The 12,024-nt window shown below is 31.9% G+C and overlaps 1 protein-coding gene across 1 annotated transcript in view; it reads left to right on the forward strand.

Annotated features, from left to right (window-relative positions):
- The first annotated feature begins 376 nt into the window (after positions 1 to 376).
- Positions 377 to 12,024, forward strand: part of LOC134246621 (leucine-rich repeat-containing protein 3B-like) — a 60,483-nt gene continuing 48,835 nt past the window's right edge. Inside the window, exon 1 of the mRNA XM_062729002.1 lies at positions 377 to 578. Within this exon, the coding sequence (XP_062584986.1) occupies positions 400 to 578 (179 nt within the window). The 5' untranslated portion in view covers positions 377 to 399. The remainder of the gene's footprint in view (positions 579 to 12,024) is intronic.

The following is a 12,024-nucleotide window of genomic DNA, read 5'->3' on the forward strand; positions in this document are numbered from 1 at the left end:
GAAGATGAAGATTAACAGCGTTGATTTATATTTTTTCTTCTTATTTTCTCTTGTGCGTTAGAAAAAGAAATAATAAAAAGACAATATTCCGATATGCAGAAAAAATACACTAATCAGATTAAACAAATATTAGATATGTTATTTGCTCATCAAATTAATTTAGATTGCAAAGAAACAATATTTGTCATTTTTATAATGCAAGTTCGTTTTCTATGTATTTACCTAATGCTTATCTAAAATGAAATAAAAATACACATGATAAAAGCATTCCTTTCCGGCAAGCACTCTACATCATTAAAATGTATCCTCATTAAAGTAAACCGGAAAAAATTATTTTCATAAAGCAGTAAAGGTTTGCTTAGTGTTGACAGATTGATGAGAGACACCTTGATTTAAAAAATGAATCTGGTTGCGTGGACGTTAGTTTTCTGTGTTCTGATGTACGAACCTGTGACAGAAGCCTGTCCTAATACCTGTGTATGTGGAAGGACTTACATTTGTACAGGGATGACTGTGGACTGTACTTTTAGAGGATTCACTGAAAAACCTACTTACATCCCCACAGACACATGTCTCTTGTAAGTAACTGTTTCAAAGTATGTCTTAAGGTTGGTCGCGGGTTTGCTTTTGTCATCAATTTTGGTACACAATTTTTACGATTCGAGCGGTTGTTTTGTGCACTTTTGATTATGACGTCAGTTATGTCACAAAGCTTAAGGCAACTTCACGTTGTTTCCCGTTTAATTCTCTGCAAATGACTTCAAGTCTGTACGAATTTAAAAGTAGATTCAACACAAAGTGCATGCTTCTGTACATAAACCTCGTACATGTTTATAATTATATTTCAGTCTAAATTCTGATGTTATTATATGTAATGTTTTAGGACTAATCAAATACAATACCAAATAAAAGCAATAAATTGTATTTGAAGTGTATCTTAACTGCTAAAAGTCAATTAGAATAAATCAGCGTAAAAGTTAAGGCTTGCAGAAAGAAATTTATCATGAATAAAAAATTGCTTAGCGAGAAACTTGAGGGATTGTATGTACGCACGTTATTTGAAACTCTGGGGAACTTGACTTCAAATCAAAGCCAGTCAAAAATTATGCGTATACTTTTCAGGATTGAAATTAATCCTCATCACTAAAAACGAGTTTTATTTAATTACAAGTGTTTTCCTGTTTTTTTTTTTTTAAATTATCATTATTAATATTGGTTGATTGTTATGTATTTAAATATCGTGTACTCGCATTGTTTTGCTTGCTAATAAAATGTGAAATGCGTTTAAAAATCAAATTTATTCAGACACCTGGATTTTAAGACTTACAAAACACTGTAAACAATTTACAAGTATAATTTCTTCTATATTTTTTTATGACAAAAGCTCAACGTGTAAAAGCTAAATGCAAGTGTTTTACATTTTGCATATTGAAATCTAATTCAGAAAATTCGAAATAAAAAAAACGCTTGAGATTTAGAGCCATATACTATGGCTTGCGACAAATATAGAAAGAACATCTATTTGCAGGTTACTCCTCCCCCCTTTGCCACATATTTCCTCATTATAGTGATGATTTTATTACCGTTTTAAAAAAGTGATCAAATTTTTGTTTTATGCCTGAAATCCTATTGACCATGCATTGCCTAAAAATACAGATACTAATATTTTTTCACTCGGGTTGAACATTGTCGCTGCATGTTAAGGTCGCTGCACGAGGATTATCTATACCGTTCATTCTGACTTTGTGATCAGAATATGAATTTCATAATACAGTCCAGTCCAATACGAAAAATCGTAATATTACAGAATATCGTAATATTATTCTTACATTACTATTTTTCGTAATATAGTTAAATTACGAAAACTCATAATATAGCATGTTGTGAGAGACTATATTACGAGTTTTCGTAATGTAAGACAAAATTAAGCATTGAAAGAAACTGAATGATGTTAAGGAAAGTATGACGTCAGAAATACATTATGCCCCAATGGTACTAGTATCACGTGGTCATCTTGGTCAGTGACGACTATCGAAAAGTATGAAAATGCAAGAAGAAAGTAACAATAGTAATGGGTGAGTGAAAATTTTGTTTTATTATTCTTATATAAGAATTTTCCCAGGGATGGGAACAATTTTCCATAAAACTTCAATGTATCCTAAAACTTGTCATAGTGTTCTATAATATCCGAATTCCCTATATTTTTCCCGAAGTCTACCCTAAAAATCAGACCCCCATCTCCAACAACGAGATGTTACGGGATATAACTTGTACAACTTTCACTAGGCTCTGACTCTGCATGCACTTGGATCAAATGCATCAAAACAAAGAAATGCATGCATATCCACGATGATTTGATGAAACCAGAGACGTATAATCTCTCATGAAACATAACAAGCAGGTTGTATCAGAAAAAAGGGAAGTAACTCTTAGAAGAGTTAGAAATTGCTTATATTACGAATTTTAGTAATATTACGATTTTTCGTATTGGACTGGACTGTACATAATACTAGTGAAAATAAGTTGCTGGTCATTCTAATATGTCTCCGCAATAAAATAAATGATGAATAAAATTAAATTTTGTATCATTATCACCTTTTAATTCTTGCATATGCCATAGGTCAATATATTTATACGCGTACTGTAAACGGGACTACGTTCAAAATGACGTTGTAGATATTAATAACGCCATAAACATGATAAACGCCAAATTTTATCTTGTTAAAAGAAAACTTCGAAATTATTTAGCAAAAATTCTAGCGACAAGAGACAAAAATAACTATTCCTCCGAATTTTGCACACTTTTAGGAATGTTTTCGATCTAAAATTTTGAAAGCATCACCTTTTGAATCAATAATACATTTTCACCTTGAATCTTAAACTATATCACTTCTTATTGCTGAATATTATTTCAGGGTCCGTTATCAGTAAATTTCTTCAGATTATCCGAGATTGATCTGTTTCATTCTTTTCCGGCGTACTTCCCAAAACAACAGCCCATCTATTTTCCGACACCATTTTTAGTGCAGATCTTGATGTGGAATTTTTAATTGCAGGTTCAACATAACACCGCCAATTCTTTCATCTGTTTAAGCACTATTACAAGTATTGTCGAATGGAACTCCATTAGAATTCAACACTTTTCCTCACAATCCATCATATTGTGATATGTTATGACAAATTCCAAAATTCAAAATTCTGTAGTTTTCTTCGGCTTTCTAGGTCAAAAGTATATAAAACACTATCTGAACCTCTCTAATTTACATTGGATTTAAAAATATTCTTCGACTGAACTCATGACTGTTCAGCACCATTTAGTTTCATGCTCACTAGTCCATGAATAAAAGGGGTGTTCGATTAGGCTATTGTTTTGTGTCAGGGTTGGGTATTTGAATGGGCTACATCCTACTGTATAATAGCAAGTTTGATATTTGAATGGGTAAATGTTTCTTTGGGGCCCAAAGTAGGGAATTTTTTTAAATAAGATAAATAACTCTTAAAGCCTTCGGCCCTCGGAGAGAATGTTTTCTCTAAACTATTCAACACCATCTAGTTATTTATCCCTTGCTGAATTTCAGAAGAGGATCATGATGCCGATTAAAATTTTTTTTCAATTTTTAAAAATTAATTTAATTTTTTTTTTTTGTGTCCGATTATTTTTTTGAAAAATAAAAGTAATTCATAATTTATCATCGTTGTAATAAAATAAATATGATTAAATATAATTCTCTGCACTGTCTTGCATTTATTAATATCAGCACAAAGCCAGCATTACCACTTGTTATTTATTAATTATTTTATTCTATTTCAACCGACAGCATTAGTAATATTCAAATATTCCACCAAGCATAAAGCATTTACAGAGCATCTATGGGGTGATGTTATAATGCTAAACTGAGCATTTATGGAGTGATGATATGATGCTATACTGAGCATTTAAAGAATAATGCAGTGATGCTATACTGAGCATCTTTAGAGTGAGGTTATTATGCTATACTGAGCATATATAGGGTGATGCTTTACTGAAGATCAACAAGTAAGTAAAAACTGTTATACTAAACAGTTGTGCATAAATGCTATACTTAATACCAGAAGAACAAATCATAAGGAGAATCCATGTTGTGGTAACGGGTACATATGTGGAAAGAAATATAATTATATAAATGAGTTGCCCTGTTACACTGCCAGTTATCCTGTATTTATAAAAGTTTGCGCCTAATCCAAAATGTCATATGGATACAAAATAATTATAAAGCTTCTCCAAATATGTAAGAAAACAAACATTGTTTGTTTTTTATAATGACCAAAATACTTAATCATGGTATTGCACAATCACTGCATTTCTAATACTTCTCCAATACTTATGCATGGGCGAAGGGGGTCCTCGTGCTTCAGGTTGACGAGGTGAACACCAACCCTTGCAGGGTGTGACGTGTTCTGCCAAAAACCATCTGTGCCTCCACCGAAATACATGTAGATCCCAAAAGGATAATTTCCACAACATAAATCAAAAGCACAGATGATACTCTCCTTAGAAGCTGACCAATAATTAATCTTAGGCGACATGCACGCAGTTCCCCTTTTGCATAAAGATTCATTTCATGACTTTCTAAAGCTTGATTTTTTTTCACCGCATTACCAGGCTTACAAATGGCGCAAGAGAAAAACAATTTTGATTGTGTTAAAAATCCGTAATTATCTGACCTTGTAAAATTTAATTGTTTTTTTTCAAAGCGGCATAACTTGATTTATCTGTGATAATATTGTCTTAGACAAATCCGCGGGTATGTTAAGGAAGCATATAAGTTATTTCTCGGGAAATTTAGACTTTTTGAAGAAAATTAAGTTTAATAAATTTAAAAAACCACTTATAAACCTAAGCTGTTATTTACTATTGCATACAGATAAAAGCGTGTCTAACGCAAAGACGTGCATCACCGCCACGGCATCACGTGACTTCTATTAATAGCAAAATTTTCCCTAATAAAAAGGCTTACAGAACAACAATACCCCGGAGTTTGATAATTTCTTTGAGTAAGTAATATAGCTGAAAAACATCTATTTTGTCTAAAAAGTGCTGCTAGAATCCCACTATCTTGTCCGTAACATATTTATTCCACACGTTCGCAAGAAACCTTACCCTTTGTTTTGCCTTTTATACATATGAATCGAGATTTTTCGTAGAACCATGCTTAAATTGGGATTCTAGCAGCACTTTCCAAGTTTGTCAAAACGCAAACTTTCAATCTGTACAAATCGTATGTTTTGAAATATCCAGTTTATTGTTGTTCTGTTGCATTTTTTGGTCAAGAATGGCGGACCATAGGCCGACCGGGATACGTAAAATAGCTGACTGTCTTCGAAAGAGAATATAATCGATGAAAATAAATTAGCATACCTGTTTAATTAATTGAACTTCATATTAATTTAACACAATGTTTCCAATATTTTTCTTTAAACTCCATTTTACGTATCTTTGAACATGCCGTCTTAGCCAAATTCTCTTTACACGACATGATCAATTTCCAAGTTACTTGATATACACATATGACGTCATCGGTGGTAGATTTCAATCATAATGACTATTACAGCATAACAAATAAAAACATACTATTTTCGTTAATGTTTACACGTTTCTAATCATTTTCTAGAGTTAAATTACATAGCTAAATACCAATATTACGAAAACCTGATTTTTAAAATTGACGTCATCTTGCCTACTATGACGTCATAATGCAACACTGATTTAGCCAAGGTAGAATATTTTGTATGTTTCCTTATTCCCTCTGCGTCGATATTCCTTCAAATGCTGGGACACACTATGATAAGAAAATATGTTAAGTACATCTGAAAAACCCCATACATTTACCAATGCCAAATGAATAACTTAACATTGTTAGTAAAAAGTATAATTGATTCCTTAGTATTGATTTGGAATCATTAATGTCAAAATATACAAATACGATAATAAAATAATCTGGAATAAAGATTGTTTATGAAATATGAAGATAAAGACCTGTAATCAAGCTAAAAATCTATTGAAATTAAACGGTTTTATAGTAGTATAGAGCAAACATGAACCTCAAGAAACATCAGAGATTGGATAAACTGCCATGTAGGTGTTAATTCTTTACTTTAAAAAAATCAGTCATTGATTCTGTAGTCCACATACATTTATTGGTGGTTTTTTGAAAATTTTATTGCATTTCAATAATTTTCTTTTACTAGAAATTTTGTTTTACAAAACAACATAAATAAGTTTTAATTCTTGAAGTACCCATCCCCTCTCCCCATTCTGTCACGTCTATCATTAAATGCATGTAATTATTGTATGATGATTGAGCTTTCATTTCTATCGGGTTAATCAATTTTTATATGAAAAGCACGAAAAGTGACATAGTTCATATGACCGATATGATCATTACTGAGTTTTCCGTATGACTCTCCTCCGGGGTATTATATTAACAAAATAAGTGCAAGGTTATGGATTACACTGGTTTTTTTTGTTGTTAAATTTATGGCCCTGTGGTTTGCGAAGGGGGAGGCTCTATATTTATATTCAGTTAAAGGTATAATTTCTTTGAAAATACTCTTTTCTGCTCGTGGTTATAACGCAAAGAAACTTAGTATATATTTATGATGAACAAGAATGTTTCATCCAGAATTATGAGATTCATGGCTCTTAAGTCAGATGGCCTGATGTGAGGGTGGGACTCTACTGATAATGTAGTGAATATGCATTACTTTTGTTAAATAATCCTGTCTGCTCCTTAGTGTTGAGCAGATAAACAAAGTTCAAAGTTATGATGAACAAAAAAGGTTTTTTTCGACTTTATAAAACATTTAGTCCCCGAGCTTTAGTATGACATGGGGCAATGAGGGGCTATTTTGATAGGGGCTATATTGATAATAAAGTGAAATGTGTTAATTTTTTGAAAATCTTCAACTAAATGCACAGTCATGATGATGAGGGTACCTCTACCACATTTATGAATTTTATGACCCTGGGACATAGGTTGAAGTGTTGGGATAGGGATTTGTTGAATTTTTTAGTGAAAATGCATTATTTCACGCTTTGTAAAATAATATAACTAAAATTTGTTTTTAGCATGTTTTAAGATAATTTGTCGAAGTCGAAAATCAGTTTTGTACTGGACAATAAAAAAAAATGAAAAAATAATGCTCAAAACATAAAAATCATCCAGACTTTATCATGCCAAAAAGCAAGATGATAATGTGAAAATAATGTATTATCTAGTCTACGATATTGACATAAAATTTATTAGTTAAACGTGTAATCTTCCTTTTTTTCATTTTAGCAATAAATAGAGATTGATGGATGAATTGTACATGTACATTAATATCTTGTTTTACGCCCCTTTCTAAATTTTTTCAACTCATATAGAGATGTCATCATACACGGGTGAAGGCTTCAAATTCATACCTTTACTCGGCATAAAGGGTCATTGAGCAGTGGAGGTTCTTTATCGTGATTGATTGATTAATTAACGTCTCTCTTAAGACTTTTTATCTCATATGGAGACGCCACCATTTCTGACATATGTTCTCAGTATTTTACGGCCATTAAGAAGTGAATGATTTTTTTTTTGTGCCAGCACCTACTGTGACCTCGATTGATATGTCTCATCAAAAGGACTCCATGTCCCACAATGGGATTCTAACAATCGCGTTTTAAGTTCAACTTCTCACTTTGAGACTTTAGAGCACACGCTCTAACCACTGCTCCACACGGGCGACAACGCCTACTTGACACGGGACCTCGTTTTAAAATTTAATCCGAAGAACCTGCAACGTTCACTTCAATGTGCCGAGTGCTTGGCGATAGAATAATTGCAACATATTTTTATCCAACTAAGGCCAGTCTCGTCCGTGTTTCGAACACACGAACTTCCGATCACGAAGCGAGCGCAAATGAGCAAAGAGATTGGAATCGATTTTCTTTTACTTTCAATTAGTGTGCATGCATTGAAACATAAATTTTCGTACACGTCTTATACTGCATCGGCCGCTTTAAAAGAGAAAAACAAAATTGAACACAAAATTTCATGATAAATGTTCAATTTTTGTTATAAAATAATAGTTTGAATACAATAGGAATCTAAGTAAATATATCACTAATAACAATTTTACGGACCATTTTTCAGAAATGGTGGATTTGAGATGGATAACTTTCAATATTATAGAAAGAATGGCAGTTTCCATGTTTTGCTATGAAAAACCCTAAATTTTTGTCCGATAAAAAAATAAAATAGGAGGTCACAATAGCATTATGTAATAATGATTCTGTAATTGTTATATTATATTACATGTATTAGTTATATAGATATCCCAAAGCATAACAGATAGGCGGGCGGACGGACGGACACCCCTATAACTATATACCCCATCCTTTCAAGTGGTAGGTATAATAAATAAATGAAATAAAAAATAATGATAAAATAATTAAATAATAATAACAAATATATAAATAATCGAATGAATAAATGAAATAAAAAATAATAAAAATAAAAAAAAAATGTAATTAATAATTATGTAAATTTAAAAAATCGAAAAACAAAATAAAAATTAATATAAATTTAGAACAACACATAAATAAAAAATATATTGATAGATTAAAAAAAACAATACAGATAGATGAAAAAAATTGGATATTAAGAAAATAAAGGGAAAACAAAGTTGTTTTACGCAATAATTTCATTGTTTACTCAGAAGTGTTAAGCAGGTTACAATGTGAATTTCAAATTACACATTTACATTTTATGAAATTGTTGTTATTTGTTATTACTTATGTATGCAATGCCTCCTTATTAGAAATGTGGTAACCAAAACACTAATGCCTATTGTCTCCGAAATGAGTAATTTACAAACATTTGTTTTTTTTTTTAATCATCTGTTAGTTCAATGTTTCTTGAAATAATTCAATATAACGAAAAATTTTGAAAAGCTATTTATGATTATGTTTGTAAATCTCAAGTATTGACAAGTTAAATTGATCAATGTTATACTGATGTATACATATCTAACAGTCTTCTGCTTGAGTCTTTTTGAATGTTGGTGAACAGAAATTCCCCGATAACCACAAATAACGAACACCTTTAGATCTGAACCTTTTCTTTATTTGAAATGAAAAAGGTGAAGATATCGAACAGAGATCGATCTCAAAAAATCTATAAGCAATGCAAATATATTAACAGGGCAATAGCACGACCCTTGGTAATTCCAAAGTGGGATCAGATGCCTAGGAGAAAAAAGCATCCCCTGTTGAACTGACACACTCACCGTGAGTCCTGTGTGTTGATCAGATAGCAAGGACATTTCCTAATCGAATTCAGTATAAACAAAGACATAACAATCGGTCTGAAACACGTCAGCTATGATGTGACCCAATTATTGGTTATATTTGTTAACAAAGTCATTATAACAACCATGAAATTCATGGAATGCTGAGTTTAAACAAGGTTGTTGTTACTATTATCTTGTCTAGGAAGCTTGACTCGGTATAAAGATCGATAGAATTTGTAATATGTTCTTGAGTATAAAATAAGTGGGGAGATGTACATGTAAACACCATATATAGGAGATAATACTACATAAATAAGGAAAGTTGACGATGGAAAAGCTATTTCATTTTTATTGTCATACAATTAGGTTGTTACTTGCATTTATCGTCTACAGTCATTACAACATCCAAATACGAAACATATGCCCGACTCTGTGATGTCTTTTATTTCAACTTCACTGCTACTAAATGTTGTTAACTGATAATACGTCGTCAGTTTTCTGTAGGTGTACAGATATTTACTTTTTTTAAAAAACAAAATGATGATTTGGAAGGATTATCGTAATCATGAATTAGGGATTCAGATGTTTCTACCGTGCATTGTATTCATTTATGAAAAATTAAGGGTATTCATGAATTAAAGTATCCTTGTTTGTGACAAAGACGCTAAAACATGAAACCTGCGTTTTTCGTCCATGTACTGTACCTAAGTGCCAGGTTTATGGTTACAGAACGAGTTGTTCTCGTGTAGAAGTTTTTGAATTGATTCTACTATAAAGAAACTGGTCGGCTAATAAAAGAGCATAATTAATACCCATCGTTATGCCAACATTTTGTTGGAAGATCTGTGACCGAAGGCAACATAAATATTCTAAATAAGGAACTCCAGTATCGTTTTGAGATCACCTTTAGGAGTTGGACATATGCTGTCCTATGCATCTAACAATATGTTTCTTCCACATAATTGCCTAAAATTGAAATAGCAACGTTCCTGCCATCTTGATGCTATTTGTTTGGAGGCATTACATACTCTTAGGAATGTGATTCTTTGTCAACATTTATGCAAACTTAATTAATGATGAAATTTTATATTCGTCATTTATTTTTGATGCTTTCATTTACATTGCGATGGTTAAGAGTGATTTTGTTTCAAGAATTAATTACAAAGGCCAAAAGAACATACACTTCTCTTATAAATCATGGTATAATAAAAGTTTCATATGAAACTTGAATTAAAGTATCCTTGTTTGTGACAAAGACGCTAAAACATGAAACCTGCGTTTTTCGTCCATGTACTGTACCTAAGTGCCAGGTTTATGGTTACAGAATGAGTTGTTCTCGTGTAGAAGTTTTTGAATTGATTCTACTTTAAAGAAACTGGTCGGCTAATAAAAGAGCATAATTAATACCCATCGTTATGCCAACATTTTGTTGGAAGATCTGTGACCGAAGGCAACATAAATATTCTAAATAAGGAACTCCAGTATCGTTTTGAGATCACCTTTAGGAGTTGGACATATGCTGTCCTATGCATCTAACAATATGTTTCTTCCACATAATTGCCTAAAATTGAAATAGCAACGTTCCTGCCATCTTGATGCTATTTGTTTGGAGGCATTACATACTCTTAGGAATGTGATTCTTTGTCAACATTTATGCAAACTTCATTAATGATGAAATTTTATATTCGTCATTTATTTTTGATGCTTTCATTTACATTGCGATGGTTAAGAGTGATTTTGTTTCAAGAATTAATTACAAAGGCCAAAAGAACATACACTTCTCTTATAAATCATGGTATAATAAAAGTTTCATATGAAACTTGAATTAAAGTATCCTTGTTTGTGACAAAGACGCTAAAACATGAAACCTGCGTTTTTCGTCCATGTACTGTACCTAAGTGTTGGGTTTATGGTTACAGAACGAGTTGTTCTCGTGTAGAAGTTTTTGAATTGATTCTACTTTAAAGAAACTGGTCGGCTAATAAAAGAGCATAATTAATACCCATCGTTATGCCAACATTTTGTTGGAAGATCTGTGACCGAAGGCAACATAAATATTCTAAATAAGGAACTCCAGTATCGTTTTGGGATCACCTTTAGGAGTTGGACATATGCTGTCCTATGCATCTAACAATATGTTTCTTCCACGTAATTGCCTAAAATTGAAATAGCAACGTTCCTGCCATCTTGATGCTATTTGTTTGGAGGCATTACATACTCTTAGGAATGTGATTCTTTGTCAACATTTATGCAAACTTAATTAATGATGAAATTTTATATTCGTCATTTATTTTTGATGCTTTCATTTACATTGCGATGGTTAAGAGTGATTTTGTTTCAAGAATTAATTACAAAGGCCAAAAGAACATACACTTCTCTTATAAATCATGGTATAATAAAAGTTTCATATGAAACTTGAATTAAAGTATCCTTGTTTGTGACAAAGACGCTAAAACATGAAACCTGCGTTTTTCGTCCATGTACTGTACCTAAGTGCCAGGTTTATGGTTACAGAATGAGTTGTTCTCGTGTAGAAGTTTTTGAATTGATTCTACTTTAAAGAAACTGGTCGGCTAATAAAAGAGCATAATTAATACCCATCGTTATGCCAACATTTTGTTGGAAGATCTGTGACCGAAGGCAACATAAATATTCTAAATAAGGAACTCCAGTATCGTTTTGAGATCACCTTTAGGAGTTGGACATATGCTGTCCTATGCA

The sequence above is a fragment of the Saccostrea cucullata genome, unplaced genomic scaffold (assembly GCF_032062105.1).
Source record: "Saccostrea cucullata isolate Sc308-1 unplaced genomic scaffold, CSIRO_AGI_Scuc_v1 ctg1591, whole genome shotgun sequence".
NCBI classification, from domain to species: domain Eukaryota; kingdom Metazoa; phylum Mollusca; class Bivalvia; order Ostreida; family Ostreidae; genus Saccostrea; species Saccostrea cuccullata.